The sequence below is a fragment of the Gopherus evgoodei genome, chromosome 12 (assembly GCF_007399415.2).
Source record: "Gopherus evgoodei ecotype Sinaloan lineage chromosome 12, rGopEvg1_v1.p, whole genome shotgun sequence".
Taxonomy (NCBI): Eukaryota; Metazoa; Chordata; order Testudines; family Testudinidae; genus Gopherus; species Gopherus evgoodei.
The window spans coordinates 29,386,502-29,405,723 of record NC_044333.1 but is presented as its reverse complement, the minus strand read 5'-3'; the positions used below and the strand labels follow the sequence as shown (position 1 = coordinate 29,405,723).

The 19,222-nt window shown below is 38.7% G+C and overlaps 1 protein-coding gene across 1 annotated transcript in view; it reads right to left on the bottom strand.

The window, feature by feature from the left end:
* Window positions 1-19,222, bottom strand: part of CDH8 (cadherin 8) — a 211,417-nt gene that overhangs the window by 22,068 nt on the left and 170,127 nt on the right. The window contains 1 exon segment of the mRNA XM_030581829.1: window positions 13,495-13,612. Coding sequence (XP_030437689.1) covers window positions 13,495-13,612 — 118 coding nt within the window.

The following is a 19,222-nucleotide window of genomic DNA, read 5'->3' as shown; positions in this document are numbered from 1 at the left end:
CCCTCCAAATCCCTCCTCAAAATTAACCTTTCCTGTAATTCATACCAAAAACTGGCATCTGAATACAGCTAAACTGTAGCTGTATAGCTCATCTCCTATTATGTTACTCTGGCTTCCCCAACCCCAAGCCTGGCCTGTGAATTTGTCTTGTCCACCTATCATGCCTTGTCTTCTAGACTATATATTATTTGAAGTAGGTATTGTCATTTATCTAACAATACAGTGACCAGACATGGTTGCCCTTTAGATGCTACCATGATAGTAAATAATAATAATTACTCATCAAAAGTTTGACTAGCATAAATGTGGTTGCATAAGAGAATACTAACCCTGATAAGCTGAATTTTAACAATTAGGTACAGGTTGGAGACTCATGCTGCATTGTATTTTATGCATACACATGCCGCTGTGTCTGTTATGGCCCGTGGAATCCATTATATCTGTGAATGAAATTTGCTTGCCTATGACTAGTGAGGAGGGATTCAGCTTTTTAGGGATATATTTGATACCCTACTCCCAGTCAGCCAGTCTCTGCAGCACAGAAAGGGTTCACATTAAGATTGATGTAATGGTCATCTGGTTGGGAAATATTACTGTATTTCAAAGGAATAAGAAGAGGAGCTCCGTGTAAGCTCAAAAGCTTGTCTCTCTTGCCAACAGAGGTTGGTTTGATAAAAGATATTATCTCACCCACCTTGTCTCTCTGTACTTCAAATGATAATGCATTACTTCCTGAACACCACTTGTATACTTAGCACTGTATGGGAGGTTACAATCTATGCAAACCCACCGCATAGTCTTGTATGTGATCTGGCAGTTCTCACTGAGTCTGCTATGCTTTCTTTATATGTATATATATAAAATTGTAAAAGACTATATAGACCTGCTCCATTGAAGTCAATGGAAGTCTTACCATTGATTTCAATGGGATTTGAATCAGACCTTATATTAGTGAAAAAAGACCTGAGTTCACTGCCTCCCAAGTTAGAAAGGAGTCAGATGTATTAATGTTTTCTGTATGTTATATTTTGGGTCTTTTGCATAGTGAGTCCCTTCATGTTCCAGATTGAGGATATTGACAGAAAAGAACTTTTATGTAGAGAAATATTTTTGTCAGCTAATCAACCATTATAAATCCTTGCTTTACACTGTATGTTATCCGCAAACCAGATTCTCTCCCTAGAAGAGATGTATTTATCTGTTTAAATACACAACTTCAAGCAGTGGGAATATCAGCTAATTCTCATCTACTGAGACCCAGTGGTTGGAAGAGAAAAAAAAATACAACTGAGAGGTGGCAGAATTAATTGATATTCTTCCTGGAGGATGATTAAAACAGAGCAAGTATGCAGAAACCTTACAAAATAAAATGCAAAACCAGTGACTAAAAATGGACTCATACCATAATTGCCAATTAGCTGCTCAGAACTACAAAACCAAACACATGCACACATACCCCCAGCCAATAATGAGGTTGGGGAGAGGGTAGTCAGCGTTTGTTAAAATATCGTGTTTGTCCTGACCTGTGACCAGATTAGGGACAAAAAACAATGGCAATTTCCCCTCCTACCAACACCTCCAATTCTGAGAAATTATTCCTCCTACACAGTGAATAAATGCCATTTAACAAAATATCCAATATGGATAGAAAGCATATTGTCCACGAGTACCTCTACTGAGGGACCTGCTTTTTGAGTGCAGAAAACTTGGAGGGATTAATTCCAAATAAGAAACCAGAAGTGTCTTATATTCTGACAGATGCATCTAAGCTACATGTTTGTAGAAGACTCTCTCCTGAAAATCTGGAAAAAATATGTCCAAGTGTACTGATGTACATTTGGTAAAAGTTTAATAATCTGTGTGTACTGAGGAAGTTTTGGTGAAGAGCTACAATATTGCTGCTATGTTTGACTACATGTTCACCTCCCATTAAAGACAAGTGGAAACTGAAATGATACAGAAAATAAACATGACGAAGAAAACATTAAGTCCTCTCACCAAATGATCATGTATGTGCTGAGGCTTCATTAATTTATGTTTGTAAAGCACTTTGAGATCCTACAAGGTACTTCATACAATCAAGACATTGCTGTACATCTGAAAAAAACTTCTAAAATTTCTAAGGGATCCAACTTTGGATTCCTTTATTGTCAAGATGTTCCTCAATGTGAAATTAGCACACTTGCTACCATCAAGGCCTGAGGTACAATGTTTAGCTGAAATTATGTCAGACTGAAGCTTTAATTTGTTCTTATCTTTATGTGTCTACCTGGTCTTTTATCCGCATTCCAGATTTTCTTTGCTAAAATGAATTTATTCTTTCATGGTGACTGCCTGGCCCATTTTTTTTCTTTTTCTGTTTTGTTTTCTTAATCTTTTTGTTTTCCTTTTGCTCTGTTTTAAAACTATGCCATTGTTACTTACTTTACTGTATTTTTATTGACAAGTTAATGAAATAATTATTGGAATAAGAAAGAAAACTATATTAAACTATTGGATCTGGCAAACACTACGGCAGGAAAATTCACGTTTTCCATTGTAGTGCATATGGTGCTCAACACTGACCTCAGATCTTTTTCACTTAGACTGCACCTGGTTCTTAATTAGTTTGATTTATAAAATGAAACATAATTGACTCCTTTTCAACATTATGTTGCTAGCAGCACAAATCATAAATTATAAATAAGTGAAATAAAAGCCTCTTATAATCATGTATGCATAATGGCATGCTGTACATATATATATATCCCTTCCTTTATTGCTCTCCTTTCATGTTTGCTTGTACTGGTTCATGTTCACATAAATATTCTGAAATAAATTGTGTCATTGTGACTGATAATTCACGTGGAAAAAAAAAGGCTCTCCAGGAGAGATATGATGCTGTGAAAGTGAGCCCTCCATTTGTGTATTTGAATTTCCTTGTTTGGCTGGATACTTTCATCTGTGGGGGTGATGGAGAAGCCAACACAATAGAGATAGGATGAAGACAGGACTGAAAAGGTTAAAAGAGTATCTGGAAGAAAAATGCTCCAGTAGAGGCACTTTGCTAGCTATAAAATTTCAAAAAGAGGAGGAAAAAAAATAATAAAAAAACAAACAAACCAACAAACAAAACACCCCAAACCACAGCACAGCTGAAGAAGAGCCTAAGGATGCCTAAAAGAGGACAATAAGCTTACCAGGTGGCCCCCTCCTTGCTGGCTGGAACATCAGGTTGGCCTGTCCGGTCCAATGAAGACTTGATTGATCACATCTGGCTTATGGCGGAGGAGAGAGGGGATCTGTCTGGCTGGAGCCCTGCATCCTGAATACAGGAGAGGAGTGAATATGGTTTCAGCTGGACAGAATAGACAGCATGGTCAAAATGTGGAGGAGGTTGATAGCTGTGTTAGAATTTGTGGATCTGGTTCTGTTCTCTGGCATTCGGTTTCAGCTAGAACAGAGGAAGTTCTTTGTCAAGCTGCCAAAAGGAGGCCATCTCTTCAGCCTATAGAGATGGCAAAAACTGCATCAATCATTGAAAGAAAGTGTAGACAGCAGCCAGGTAGAGTTAAAAGATATGTTTGAAGAAGAAATTGCACTCAGTTCTCACCTGTTCCCTGGCTCCAATTAGAGGTGAGCCTGGAAAGAGTAGCTGCCTACACGTGAAAAGAAAGATGGGGCAGGTGGCAGAGCACCAGGTATTGGTGGAAGAAGCAGAACAAGATTAAATGTCCAACGTGGAGGGATTACATGCCCAATAAATACTCTGCTACAGTGGTGGCAGTGGGAAAATGCAGGTTTCCCTCTGTATTGCTGTAGTCCTCACTACAGACAATAATAGAAACTCCTTCTGTACAAGACTGCCCATTTCAAATATCACTCAGGTGATAGCATGGGGGCACTACAGAAAATAGCCTGTAGGTGAGGTAGTAGAGGAAGATAGGAAAAGGGAAAAAGGAAGGTCTCAGACATGAAAGATACATGCTGAGCGAAAGAAACAAATGGTTCTAAGTAAATTGTGCACGTGCAAAGTGGCATGTTCTAAAACAGTGTTTCTCAAACCAGGGTCGCCACTTGTGTAGGGAAAGCCCCTGGTGGGCCTGGCTGGTTTGTTTACCTGCCCTGTCCCGCAGGTCCAGCCGATCACGGCTCCCACTGGCTGCAGTTCGCTGCTCCAGGCCAATGGGAGGTGCTGGAAGCAGTGCAGGCCGAGGGACTTACTGGCTGCCACTTCCAGCAGCTCCCATTGGCCTGCAGCAGCGAACCGCGGCCAGTAGGAGCCACGATCGGCCAGACCTGCGGATAGGGCAGGTAAACAAACCGGCCCGGCCTGACAGGGGCTTTCCCTATACAAGCAGTGACCCTAGTTTGAGAAACACTGTTCTAAAAAGTGAAATATGTTATTTACATTACAATATAAGACAACACCACAGAAACTGAAACACAAGTGTATCTGTACAGTGTCTAGCAATATGTGATCTGGGCATTTCTGGAGTGTAACAGAGACTCCTTTGTAAAAAAAGAAAAAAAAACTCATTTACTTGAAACCCTAGTGGCCTGTCTCTGATTTAGAGTAACTGTCAAGAAAAGCATAAATATATGAAAAAAAATCAAATCAGATGTTCCTGATCCCTCACTCATCATCAATACAAAGAAACATCATGTGCCATCATGTTGCTGTTCATCTCATGGAGCAACAAACACATCCAACACACTTGCAGGATGACATCACGTTTCAGAACTTCTTCAGTTATATGACCAAATAGGTTTAAGTCTACTTGCTAAGAATGAAAATGTCCAACACAGCCACTGATCCCTGGCAGTTCCCATCAGATCAATCTTCTAGTGACTAAGAATGGATGAACCAATGCAGAACAAACAGATAACCCCACTCCATTCTCCGTGTCCATTTCCACAAGTGAACCTTTTCGAGACTTTACAAATGTCATCCCTCAAACTCAAGTTCCTCCAGCATTTTTCTTGTTCCAGAGACAATAATTTTCTGCCAGTTTTGATAAGCAGCAAATTGCCACGCCATGTGTACTGGCTACCTTCCACTTTCTGACACGTCGAGGGGCAGAGCTTAGACATCACCCACATTCCCAGTCTAGCACGGACCACATTCCACCCACCTGCTACAGTGGTGGTTAAGAGTAAGATGGTGGCAATATCTGCTTACCCTGTGTCTCTGGGACCCAGGGTGCTCACTTCTTCTTTGCTCCCCTACACTGGCACAAAGTACAAATCACAAAGCTAGGCCTTCCCTCTCCCCCTCGTTTTTTTTTATTTATTATTTTTTTAAGAGTTGACCATGAACAATCACAGAAGTCTAAACACTCCTGAATTTTGCAAATCTTCCGGCCTAAAATCTTAATTTTGTGAATTTGTAGACCTATACCTAGAATGTTATCTTTAACTAGAACTGGTCAGAAAATGCTGATTTGATTAAATTGAAAAATTTAATGAAAACATATCTATTCCATTGATTACTTGCAGGAAATTAGTGAAACCTTTTGTTTTGATATGGTCATAACGTTTATTTTTTTGACTAATCTTTTTGACATTTATTATAACACAAATGTCAAATAATAAAGTTGAAACAAAATGGTTCAACCTTCTTGAAATGAAATGTTTCAACCTTCTCAAAATGATACATTTTGATAAGATTAAAATGAAATATTTTTGGAATTTTTGTGAAAAATTCTGAGATTTTGACTTTTTGGCCCGATTTGGGACAAAATGAAGTTGATGGAAGCTCCAAATTTTGATCATCTTTACTTTTAATTCAGTACAAGTTTATTAATATGATATGATAAAATGATTTATAGGCCTAGGCCCAGATGCTGCCACGATTTATGTTTTTGGAGTAAGGTGCCACTTGTCAGTGGGTGGCAGATTGTCTCACAAAAGTTACCCAATAAACCTAGTGTCCATGAAGTATTTTCAGATGTTCAATTATTTAAATATGTAAGCATCCAGTCTACTTAGGACCGAATACTGGCATCCTCCCAGTGAGTAGCACCTCATTACGCAAGTAGTCCCATTGATTTGAGATGTCATAATGGTGCCCAAAGCAATTAAAGAAATTTAATCAGTAGCCTTTCAAGTACTTAGCAATTTTTTCATTAATAAAATGCAACTCATATTTTAAGTGCATGTACACACTGCCGCTGCTGCAGATTGGGTGGCAAAATATTTACTTATAGGCTTCAGGACGTGCAGTGACCGCTTTGCAATCATATCAGTGATTTTTAAATAAAAGCATGACTTGAGATGTGATTTGGTACATTTCAGAAATGCACTTTAAAATATATGCAGACCACCTTAATTACTATAGATAAAAATGAGGATAATAGTTAAACACATTAGATATATGGAAGCATGTGCTTCCCCCGGAGAACTGCCACTGTTAAATGAAATCTGAGCCAGGGTGGATGACAGCTGGCCACAAAGATTCCTGATGCTCATGTAACACTACATGAAATGGAAATGGAATACGAGGATTTATAGCACACGTGCATAAGACAATAGGAGTGCTGACATTTTAGACATGCATTGTATATCCATAGGCAGTGATGGGTTTAATGGTGTCATTGGTAAAGCAATTTGTAATAGAGGTTGTCTCTCAAACTGGGCAGAGTAAAGAAAGAGCATTCAGCTAACATATTTTAACTCTCCAAGCTATCTATATCTTATATCTATCTATTTATATCTATTTATATCTGAACATCAATCAAAAACACAGAAGGGACTTTTAAAGGCAATGACAGACAGACAGACAGACCAACCAAGGAAAGGAAAGGGAGCACGATACTCAGGACAGAATCCTGTATTAGCAAGACCAGAGTTACTATGGTAGGAGCAAAAGCTATTTTATCATAGATTATCCCTGAGTATGCATGTGACAGATGCTGCTAAAAAAAATCTGACTGTTGGAATATTTATATATTTTTCTCTTTTTGTTTTTATTAAACTGAAGGCATAGAGGTAACAAAAACATTTTCTGATTTCATATCTGTTCTGAACATTGGCTTTTAGCATCTTCATTTTGGACAGTAAAATGAGAGGAAACAATCCCCAAAAGTGTTGCATACTTTTTCAGATAATTCATATAGTTTGGAAACAATAGCTTACAAATGGACAGGAGGTGATTTGGAAAGCAAGTTTTAAATAAAGTGAGTAATTCAAGCATAGGACATCATGTAATCCAACTAGTGCTTGGGTGATATATAAGGTCTGATTATAACAACAGGCTATCTTACTTTAACCACAAGGCACATTGCCTACCAGTTTCAAGTCACCCCACTGAGGAAATAACTGACATTAAAATTGTTCAATCTGAGGAGCAAAAATATTGCACGTTTAAGCATGAATATTAAGCATCAGGACGTGCAGTGACCGCTTTGCAATTGATATTGTGTACATGGACAGAAACACAAATTGATAATTATGCGTGTATGTGTGTATGAGCAGACAAAAAGGTGCATGTAATCATAAGTGTGAGAATCTCGATACAATATTGATTGTATATATAATAAGTATTGTACCTACGCTACCCAGAAATTGAGAATAGCATTTATTTATAACGTTTAATTTTGCTAGGAATAAGCTACACTACAGAAAGGTTTCTCATTAGAGTACATATGATGCTTCAATTTTTTAAAGCAAAGTAAAGGAATATATACTCTTGGTTTTATTCACTACGCCTGCACCAATATTCACTTTGGTCCAGATTCTGGGCTTCCCATCAAGAACATGGAATGTCTGTTGAGCTTTTTCAGGAGTATTAATGTGTGCCCCTAATGTGGTCCCCTCTTGTGCTTAGAGGGGCAGGTTTTCCTTGTCTTGCCCATTCTCTTCACGATTCCCCTTGGTGAGTCCCAGCAGAGTTTAGCACTATGTACTCTCTCATCAATGCAGTGAAAATGCACCATTTTCTCTGCCAGGAGAGCCTCTGCAGCCCTGGACATTTGAGGACTATTTGATCCAGGGCATATTTTCAATACCCAACACATCTGCCATTTGAGGAACATTCTGAAGTTTTACCACTTAATGGCAAACATTTATTTGCTAGTTTTTGAAAGGAAATTGCAATTTGCATTTGCAAACAAAACTTGAATGCCTGGGAAAACTTTTTTCATAAGCCTCTGTGCTTCACTGATCAAACAATAGGGATAATCAGAACAGGGGTTGCTTAATGGTAAATGCATATACAATATACTATGTTATAAATACAAACGAAAGTTCATGTGCTAGCACTAGACTTCTAATTACATTTTTCATATCACGCTTTTATCATGATACTATAAATCAAATTCCAAAGCCTCATTTTCACAGGTCTTGTTTCAGTTCAGTGATGCTGCAAGGCTACAAAATTCCTTCTCAGTTTCCTAAATAATTGGTGGCATTTTGTTATCCATCTCTGTGCCAGAATTAGTGACTGGTGACCCGTTATATGTTGGGAGATTGGCCCTATGTGGATAAATATTCTAAGGGTTGAGATACATTGTCAAAGTTTATCCAAATCTATCTGAACACCTTTGTTTGCCTGGACATCTTAAAAAATCAAGTTTTCACCTGAGAGTATTTTCAGTATTTCTTGCTTTGGAGGCAGTCAGGAGTAATGCAAGAACAGCATTACTCATGGTATTTCATTCATCCATCCAAAACCAGATACAAAGACATGCCAAAATTAGATAATCAATCACTTCACTCATAATTAGCAGCCGTCTATTAGGATCTGTCCTTGACTCACATGGTTGGGTACCTGGACTGATGTTGCCACATGGTTTGTAAGACTGGGTGACCTGATTATGTGTTAACTAAGTAGAATTTTCAAGTCCCAATCTGATGGAGAGAGAAGGATTTAATGCATCTGGTCAGTTAACAGAATGATCAACTCTGCTTGCATCACAGTTCTAGAGAGTGAGCCTGTCTTTCAGTAGGTTTTCTGTGGCCAGCAGCAGCACATTTTTCTAAATTTAAAAATTATCAACCCATTCAGTGACACAGGAGACAGGAAAACATACTCAGGAACTGAAGTTTTGGACTCAGACAGAATGGAAGAAAATCATTGTATATTGCTTGATGAGAGATGTTCTATGGGCTTTAGCAAGATGCATGAGGTTCCTGATGATGTTCGAGATTACTTTGCTAGTCTAGCCATTAAAAAGGTAGTAGAGGTCCCAATGAGTTATTTCAAGATGTCTTGTCTATGGAAGAGATTGTAAATATGCAAATTTATCAGATAGAAAAGACAAAAATCTTGTCATGGTGCCTGTAAATCATTTCACAGGAACAAAATGTAGCTATGAACACTGGCCAATTTCTGTAACACATAATGTATTCTTGGGAGAGAGGGGAGGAAGTGTTTTGCTGAGTGCAAATGAAGGCCCAACATTATGTCAAAAGGTCAATTAAAAACATTTAGTAAAGGCAGGTTTTAGCCTATTAGAATATCACTCGTCACCTATGCAGCACAGTTAAGACAGCTTAAAAATTGTTAGATCACCTGGTGACAGTCTGCAAGGCTTAAAAGTCATATTAGCCCAAAGGGGATGAATTAAAGTGAATTGATAGTCAGAGGTTTTTGTAAGTATGTTACAAGAACAAACTCAAACCGATACTACTATGTAGCCTTTCTTTATTATATGGGCCAGAAAATATGCCCCTGTCACAAACAGAACCACTCAGCTTTGATTTCCACAACAGATGTCAAACTGCATTGGTTGAGTGCTAGTGCCAAGAGAAGAGATCAGTTAAAACTACTACTCCTTCAAATATAAAGGTGTCTGCCAATCCCAAAAATGCCAGTGCAGCACAAAGGAAGCAATATTAGAGAGTAAGACAGTTTCAGAAAGACCCTTGAAAAGTGGTGGTTCTGTGCAGCATTGTGCTTCACAGAGTATGGAGAAAGGCAAGAAATGCTCAAAAAGAAATTAAATAAGCATAAAGAAAAGGAAAACATAAATGTAGTAACTTCATAATTTAAAAAATGCATTTGTAGCTTAAGAAGTCACTGAGACACTGGTCTTAATTCCACATTTAGTAATGCTCGGGAAATACTCTAACAGTCACCAAAGCTATTCCTAACTTGCAGTATTACACCAAAAGCAGAATTTGGACCAATGAGTTGAATTTTATAAGAACAATAGAGTAAATTCATCAGGCAATATCAGTCATGCTGATTGTGAAGATAGAGAACATTTTATAAATCATCCTTAAGCATCGATGATTCACTGGCTTGACTATGTAAGGCGCCTTTATGGCTCTGTCCACATAGATGCTGGGAGTGAATTTCACAGCTTGGGTAGACAGAGCTGTGTTTACGGAGCTTGCACTAACATGCTAAAAATAGCAATGTGGATTTTCTGGCTGAAGCCGAAGCTCAGGCTCTGACGCCAAGGGAGGGGGATGGACCTCAGCACCCAAGAACCAAAGCAATGTCATCACTTCCATGTTTAGCACGTTAGCCTGAACCCCACTAACATGAGTCTGTATAGACATATCCTCTGTGACATGACCCCTTGTCTCACCTCAGCTATATTATCCCAGTTTTGGATTTGGCAAGAATCCTTCCTGTATAAGGGAAGATTTGTTCTAGCGGATAAATTTGGATTATTTTAAACATTGAGAGGTCTTGATAAAAACATGCTTAAAGGGTGCATGTTATAGTATGTTTAAAGGGAATGATGTTATTAGGCCCAAAAATATTGATATAACTGTATATCCTCACATGGAATTTGCAAAGGTTTATTCCTTAATGGATGTGAATTTGTTATACAAAGAAAAAATGTAGTGGATTTATTATGATGGTTATTATTAAAATGTTAATTATAAAACAGTATCTCTGTTGTACACAAGAGTGGGATGTTGAAAAGAATATTAAGGCTCCACTCCTTGCCCCATACTGGTCAATGGGAATTTTGCCATTGACTTCAGTTGGGAGCAAGAGTGAATCTTAAAAGGGTAATAGATTGGAGCAGGAAGGTTAATTAGTGATATGAGCAGATAGTCTATGCTCAAAAACAGAAATGTAAAAACCTTTGTTTATTCTGTCGTGGCAATCCACTGCTTATGGGACCTTCATATTTAGGGCACTTAATTCAAATGTTCTGTGATTTTTGGATTATGAAGAAGGGTTTTTTAGTCACTTTATTTTCTACAATGAATGTACTAATTAAGAACACAGTCCTATAAAGACTCTTTCATTTCCTTTGTAAAGATACATTCATGAGAATGCATGCATCTGAGGAAGTGGGTATTCACCCACGAAAGCTCATGCTCCAAAACGTCTGTTAGTCTATAAGGTGCCACAGGATTCTTTGCTGCTTTTACAGATACAGACTAACACGGCTACCCTCTGATACTCTACATTCATGAGATATATATAAACTTAGAGTGAATAATGCTGTAATAAACATATCCAAAAAGAGAAAACTATGATACTTTTAAATAGGTTCAGAAATCTATTTTTTTATAAGGCCATATTTAATCAAGGAGTACCAACATACTTCACTGGCTGCTAGAGCTAGAATAACAATTGGTATGTAAATAGTGTTTTCTTCTTAAATATTTATACATTTCCTTTATACACACAAAAAAAATTCATATTAATACTAGCAAGGCTGACTAGCAGGTTTTGATTTCCTTCATAATCATTGCACAAACGTGATATAGAGACTGAAATACAGGACGCAATATTATGAGAAAGAAAACCCTTGCCTGCCATACAAATACCTAGGAATGCACTGTTTATAGAATTATTGTGAACATTTCCAGATCTCTCCCTAGATGACCTTCAGGTATAGCTGTGTGCCAAGAACAAGGATCAAACTAAGGGTATGTCTACATCTACAATTTTGCAGCGCTGGTTGTTACAGCTGTATTAGTACAGCTGTATAGGGCCAGCGCTGCAGAGTGGCCACACTTACAGCAACCAGCGCTGCAAGTGGTGTTAGATGTGGCCACACTGCAGCGCTGTTGGGCGGCTTCAAGGGGGGTTCGGGGAACGCGAGAGCAAACCGGGGAAGGAGACCAGCTTCCCCGCGGTTTGCTCTCGCGTTCCCCGAACCCCCTGCAAACCGCAGGGAAGGAGACCTGCTTGCACGGGGGTTCGGGGAACGCGAGAGCAAACCGGGGAAGGAGACCAGCTTCGCAGCGGTTTGCTCTCGCGTTCCCCGAACCCCCCTGCAAACCGCAGGGAAGGAGACCTGCTTGCACGGGGGTTCGGGGAACGCGAGAGCAAATCGGGGAAGGAGACCAGCTTCCCTGCGGTTTGCTCTCGTGTTCCCCGAACCCCCCTGCAAACCGCAGGGAAGGAGACCTGCTTGCACGGGGGTTCGGGGAACGCGAGAGCAAACCGCAGGGAAGGAGACTTGCTTGCACGGGGGTTCGGGGAACGCGAGAGCAAACCGCAGGGAAGGAGACTTGCTTGCACGGGGGTTCGGGGAACGCGAGAGCAAATCGGGGAAGGAGACCAGCTTCCCCGTGGTTTGCTCTCGCGTTCCCCGAACCCCCCTGCAAACCGCAGGGAAGAAGACCTGCTTGCTCGGGGGTTCGCGGAACGCGAGAGCAAACCGGGGAAGGAGACCTGCTTGATTACCAGAGAGGCTTCCTCGGGTATGCTGGGATACCTGCTTATTCCACGGAGGTCAAGAAAAGCGCTGGTAAGTGTCTACACTTGATTACCAGCGCTGGATCACCAGCGCTGGATCCTCTACACCCGAGACAAAACGGGAGTACGGCCAGTGCTGCAAACAGGGAGTTGCAGCGCTGGTGATGCCCTGCAGATGTGTACACCTCCTAAGTTGCAGCGCTGTAACCCCCTCACCAGCGCTGCAACTTTGTGATGTAGACAAGCCCTAAATTTATTACTCAAAAAAAGTAAAATGGATTGAATTTGTTTTCTTCTTCCCGTCCCCCCCCATGAATGAACTCCACTTCTATAGTATTACTCAATGAGACTATGCCCTTCCAGAAATGCTATAAAACAGCAATTCTAATACAAAGTGCCCTTCAGAATTTGCTGTTAGAACGTGTTAAACAGTAGTAAGTCAGAATCTGTACACAGACACCATGCTGGCTTAAAACGTGTTTCCCTTTGGGGATTTAGTAAACATTTAGTTAGATGTCCCTGACTAGATGTGAGCCAATGTGAGTTCAATATTTATTTATCAGCATAGTTTTAACTGCTTATTTTACAATCTCTCTCTCTGCTATCTCAAAATCAATAAAAGTATAGTACAAATTAAATCCCTCTGTTCAAGTTTTATGTAACCCAAGGAGTTATTTTCTGGATCAAAATTCTGTTTTCATTTTAATTTTCTTCTTATCTATTGTACAGATATTGGAAATAGCAGAAGATGTGTAATTATGGTACCATTACACAGATAACCCACATTCTAATTGCTCAAGTGACAAATTGGTAAAGTAAATGGAAGTCAACCAAGCAATGCAAAAGAGAAATAAAATAAGTCATACAGTACCGCACTATATACGTTTTATATTTACCTTCATTTTTCTTGATGGTGAAATTCGGATTGTTGACCATTTCAGGAAGAAGACTATATAGAAAAATATGTCCATTTTTAGGATCATCTTTGTCAATGGCACTGATAGTTTGAATTACCTGCAATAGAAAAAGGTTCCATAAAATCTACAGCCTCAGCGTAAGTTCTATTGATCACCAACACAAGGTTTTATTAATTAACCTGCTATATATAAAGATACTGAAAATCTGCATTCACTGAGGGAAAGGACATTCTTTATTATAGATACATTCTGATTTCTACTTTCACAAGTGTAAGAATCCTCCCCCACACATATCTAAACTTCTGTGTGGACTGCCCAGATTATATAGAAATGTAGGGCTGGAAGAGACCTCGAGAAGTCATCAAGTCCAGCCCACTTTGATAAGGGAGGATCCAGTAAACCCTAGATCACCTCTAACAGGTGATTGTCCCACCTATTCTTAAAAACATCCAATTATGGGGCTTCTGAAACCTCCCTTGGAAGCCTATTCCAGAACCTAACTACCCTTAACATTAGAAAGATTTTCCTAATATGTAACCTAAATTTCCTTTGCTGTAGATTAAAACCATTCTTTCTTGTCCCACCTTCAGTGGATATGGACAACAATTGATCACATTTCTTTTTATAACAGCCCTTCACATATTTGAAGACTGTTTTTAGATGCCCTCGCAGTCTTCTTTTCTCAAGACTAAGCATGCCCATTTTTTGTAACCTTTCCTCATGTGTGGTAGCCTCTGAAGCACTGTGCCTCCTGGGATACTCATGGTTTGATATAGCTTTGCACAGGAATGTGCCTAGAACATTCCAGCCATAACTCTCTCCATCACCATTCTCTTCCCCCTGAGCTGAACAAAGTTCTTAAAAATGTACCTTTTTGTGTGAAATTTTGCATGTCTAATATTACCTAACAGTGATGTTTTTAAGTTAGAATAAAATTTCATCAGTCATTTCAGAAGGTATGGAATTGCAAAAACAATCAAAACCTTTTCTCCTTTTAATAAAATGCTTACCAATTCTTGCAAAAATATCCTCACAAAACTAATTTTGAGTTAACACAATAAACTTAGGATGCTTTGCACATTGTCCAGAATATGGCATTATTTTAGCTAAGTTTGGTGGGGAAGATTGTTTTTAAATAACAAAATAAGGAAAATTTGAAAATCAACTGCACTTTTTCTGCACAACTTCTATATTCAGTGGTGTATATGGAGTGCTAGCACTGCAGGTACAGTTGCTGAGCTTCTTCCAGGCCAAATGGGATTGCAAAGGACAGTGGAGAATAATATAAGAATACAACACTTCCAGAAAAGTAGGAGTGGAATTTAATGGGGTTTAAAGTCTGGGATAGATTTAGTTGATTCCAAATATTTCCCCATCAGAAGTGGAGACAGGAAGAGATAGGGACCTAGACACAGGTTTTAGGGCCTGATACTACACTCTTGAACTCAATGGGAATGTTGCTGTTAGCTTCAATTGATGTCGAATCGGACACTTAATGAGTATTATTTAAATTTTCATTTCCTCACTGAAGTCAATACAACTTTTCTCTTATTGCTTTATTGCCAAAAAACACCCAAACAAACAAAACCCTCATAATAACAACTGAAAATGTGAAAATCCATCCTGAGACAAATATATTTAAGAGTCACAGCAAGTTTCAATTCAAAGAAAAGACCAGTATGTTTGGATATGATCTTACTCATGAGGAGGGACTTGAATGAGCCTGAATGCCCAACTTTCAAAGTTAGCCAAAGATCAATATTTTCAAGTTTCTGGCATGGAGGAATAACCACTAACTGGTGTTTTACATTCCTTATGCCTCAGTGAGAGAGAATAGCTTGATAACAAATATTTATCACAATGCATATATTACATATATTATCATAGCCATGATCATTCTCTTCCCCATTCCTCCCACAGAGTGGGAGCAGGAATTAAAGTCTTCCATATAGCACAGCAGATAGTTAGACAAGGCAAACAGCAATTCATTAAATACATTAAATCTGTGTGTATGTGTGTGTGTGTCTATATATAGTTAGATATAGATACAGACACATTAATACTTTTGGTATGACATTGTATAAAGTTTTTATAGGCATGAATTTGGGATGATCTCATTCTCATGCTATCAGGCATTCTGAATAGGTCAAATATTTTACAAAGCATCTATTTGGAGAAATGTTTTACAAAATTTAATATACCTATATAGTCTTGCAGGATTGTCAATCTGTCTATCAATCTGAAACCTTACCCTAGAATGTCTATTGAGTCAGTGTGAAGTGATAGAAATAGCTCTTTTTTTAGAACAGTGGTTCCCAAACTTGTTCTGCCACTTGTGCAAGGAAAGCCCCTAGCAGTCCAGTCGGGTTTGTTTACAGGCCGCATCCACAGGTTCGGTCAATGGCGGCTCCCAGTGGCCGTGGTTCGCTGATCCAGGCCAATGGGAGCTCCTGGAAGTGGCGCAGGCCGAGGGACGTACTGGCCACCACTTCCAGCAGCTCTCATTGGCCTGGAACAGCGAACCGCAGCCACTGGGAACCATGATTGGTCAAATCTGTGGACGTGGCAGGTAAACAAACCGGAAGGGACCACTAGGGGCTTTCACTGCACAAGCAGCAGAACAAGTTTGGGAACCACTGGTTCAGCATATCACCAGGTTTGATCACCACCGGGATTCACAGTTTGTTACGATTCAGTTTTTAAGTTATCAGCCATTTTTCAACTCACAAATTTTCCCTTATTCAAAATAGTCACCATCTCCTATAAGTGTTAATAGGCCTAAAGTCAGAAAAATGGCTGTCATTTCCCTACAGACTAACTGTATGTGAAAGTAAGGCTTATTGTAATAGCTCAAGGGGTAGGAGGGGCAGGGATAGTTCAGTAGTTTGAGCACTGGCCTGCTAAACCCAGGGTTGTGAGTTTAATCTTTGAGGGGGCCATTTAGGGATCTGGGGCAAAATCAGTACTTGGTCTTTCTAGTGAAGGCAGGGGGTGTTCAGTTCTAATTTCTCTCTCTGCAGGTTTGTAAAACATCAGACCTTGTCTCTAGCTCAGGACTGAATATTGCCAATCATGGGTCTTAAAGAAGTGCAGGTTGGAATGGAATTCCAATTTTTGGAGGAAACAAACCATTGTTGTGCAAGGTTTTTTGTATTTTTGTTTGATTTTTAACTGAGACTTTTTGAAACTTGGGGATTTAGAATGTTATTGGAAGACATAATGGGGAGATCGATTAGTGGGCAGAGTGAAATTTAGGTGCTCAAGTGTGCATGATAAATGCAATTTATCAAATGTGTATGCAATTTAAATATCTTGCTGGTTGCCTAACTGTATTTCTTTCCAGTGTTATATGGGAGAATTGGTTCTAATTATTTCTCTCCTTCTCCAGGGTTTCCATTAACTAAAAGTCACTAGCCAGCCACCATAGTGCCATGAACTTTTCAGCTCCCAGAAACTATGCAAGATAGTTCAGGTCATTATTTAGATTGGAAATCTTTGAGAAGTGGAATCTGTGGGCACATATATTGTTTTTTGTGCACAGATCTGATGCTTCTCAATCTTCTATGAAACTTATTCCTTACATTGAAGTTATTCTCACCCACGTTATCATTTTTTTTATAAATACACACAACAATATAGTCAAAACTTAGCATTAACAAAATGTTACAGTTATTATTTTACTAGCACAAGACAAGAATTTAGGAGTTAACATTCCCATAGCAACCTTACTCTACTCCTTTCTATGTATGCATTACAAAAAGATTTTTTTCAGCTTATAACATATGTGCAGTAATATTAACTGCTTTGTGGTTGACCTGTCCTCCTTTTTCTTCACAGGATTTTTAAATAATTCTGAACAGCACAATAAGGAACTCCACAGAATAAAATTGGTTCATAAAGGATAGTTTTAAAACCTCTGACTTATTGATGCATATATGTCAGGTTGCAACCCTTAAGGTTGCTGAATTCCTCAACATTTTTCCACATAAAATTTCAATCTTGATTTTCTGTTAACAAAGTTTGTTCATGTAATTGAGTATGTATATGTTTTAAGGAAGAGAGCAGTAAATTAACATTTTACCTAACAGGCATATCTGAATTGAAATTAATAGCATAGGTATCCCAGAGGATTGCACATCGTTATATTCTGCAACCTTGTATTACATTCCTGCAAAGCTACAGATGCCTAAAATTATAGCATTCCTAGAAGAGTATCAGTATAGTAATAATGAAGGCTACTGAAAGCTAAATAGCAAAATCTTGCAAATATAATGTACCTCTGTATGATTTTAATGCACAGCATAGTTTTAATATACTCAAAACATACCATAGCTGAGCAGCATTACAGAGTATGGTTTTATGTGAATACAAAACTTTGCATTGGGAGGAAAGGCATTCTCAAAATTAAAGTCTAGTTTCTACTATTTGTAACCCTTGCCGTGACTAGAATATCACAGACGCCAAAACTTTCATAGAAAGTGTGCTGTTCAGGAACACTTTGGGTTACAATTGAACTACCCTGCAGAGTCTCAGAAACGTAGAAGTGGACCCCTGGTCTTTGCAATTGTCTCCATGACTATGCAGCTAGAACCCAACTTCACCAGTAGCATGGTCTTCCCTTCACTCACATGGGACTGGTTGACACTTCACACTATTAATACAACTAAGTAAGAATCAAGTTAGAGACAAAATGTCTCAGAAAGTTGTATTCTATTTTAAACTAGCCTGGACCTAAAGCCTATGGGCTTGCTGCGTCTACAGTAATTTGAACTTTTGTAGCTAGCAATTGATAATATCAAAGGCATAAACTGCTTTTCATTCAGTTGGAAAATGCCTTGACAATGAATTAGATTTTTCCCTCAAAAAGACATTTTTAGTATTTTCCTGTTGTATGTAAAATATACAAAGAGCTACATGCATACATGTGCGCACACTTTTTCTATCTTTCCATCTAGCTTTGAGTTTTGTATTTTGCTGTTACAGATTTGGAATAAAAAGCGAAGAAAAGTCATCTGGCAGTATTATACATCAACAGTTTTTAATACATTCTGTCACGTCACCAGCAGCAGCGCTTGCCACTCTCAATTGTATCAGGACCCAAAATAGAAGACTTGGAAAACTGAACTGTAATAGATGGTTCAGTCAATATATTTAGGGACTGCAAATAAGGTTTGGTAACAGGTTCAGATGTAATCTTTTCCCTTAAGGTGATTCAAATTCAATTTGAACTTAGGTTTAAGTTAAACTGCAAATGTAAATATCCTGATGTAGCTTAAAGCTATCGCACCCTTTCTTCACATGCAACGATGCTGCTTTAAAATTTTAAACATCCAGCTACATTAGGATTTAGATGCTACGTATTACAGCCGTCACTTTCTCATATTAACCTTCTTATGGCTTGGAGATGTAGCATTATTTCTACTTCAGTTTTTTTAAAAAAGAAAAGAAAAAAATGAAAACCTTGACTTGTCAATATGTTTATTTGCAAAATGTTAAAGGAATAGTCAAAGTAAAATATCAGCCACTGTATTTGTTGAGATTTTGTGATGAACTGTGTGCTGCGTAGTATGACACTGCTAATTTAGACCCTGCTCCTTCAAGTTACAGTGCAAGGGTGGATACTTGCACCTGCCCTGGGCAAAAAATGGAGAATAAGTTGCAGAATCTGGGCCACACGCCCAGTGTTGGAATTAGGAAGATCCACTAT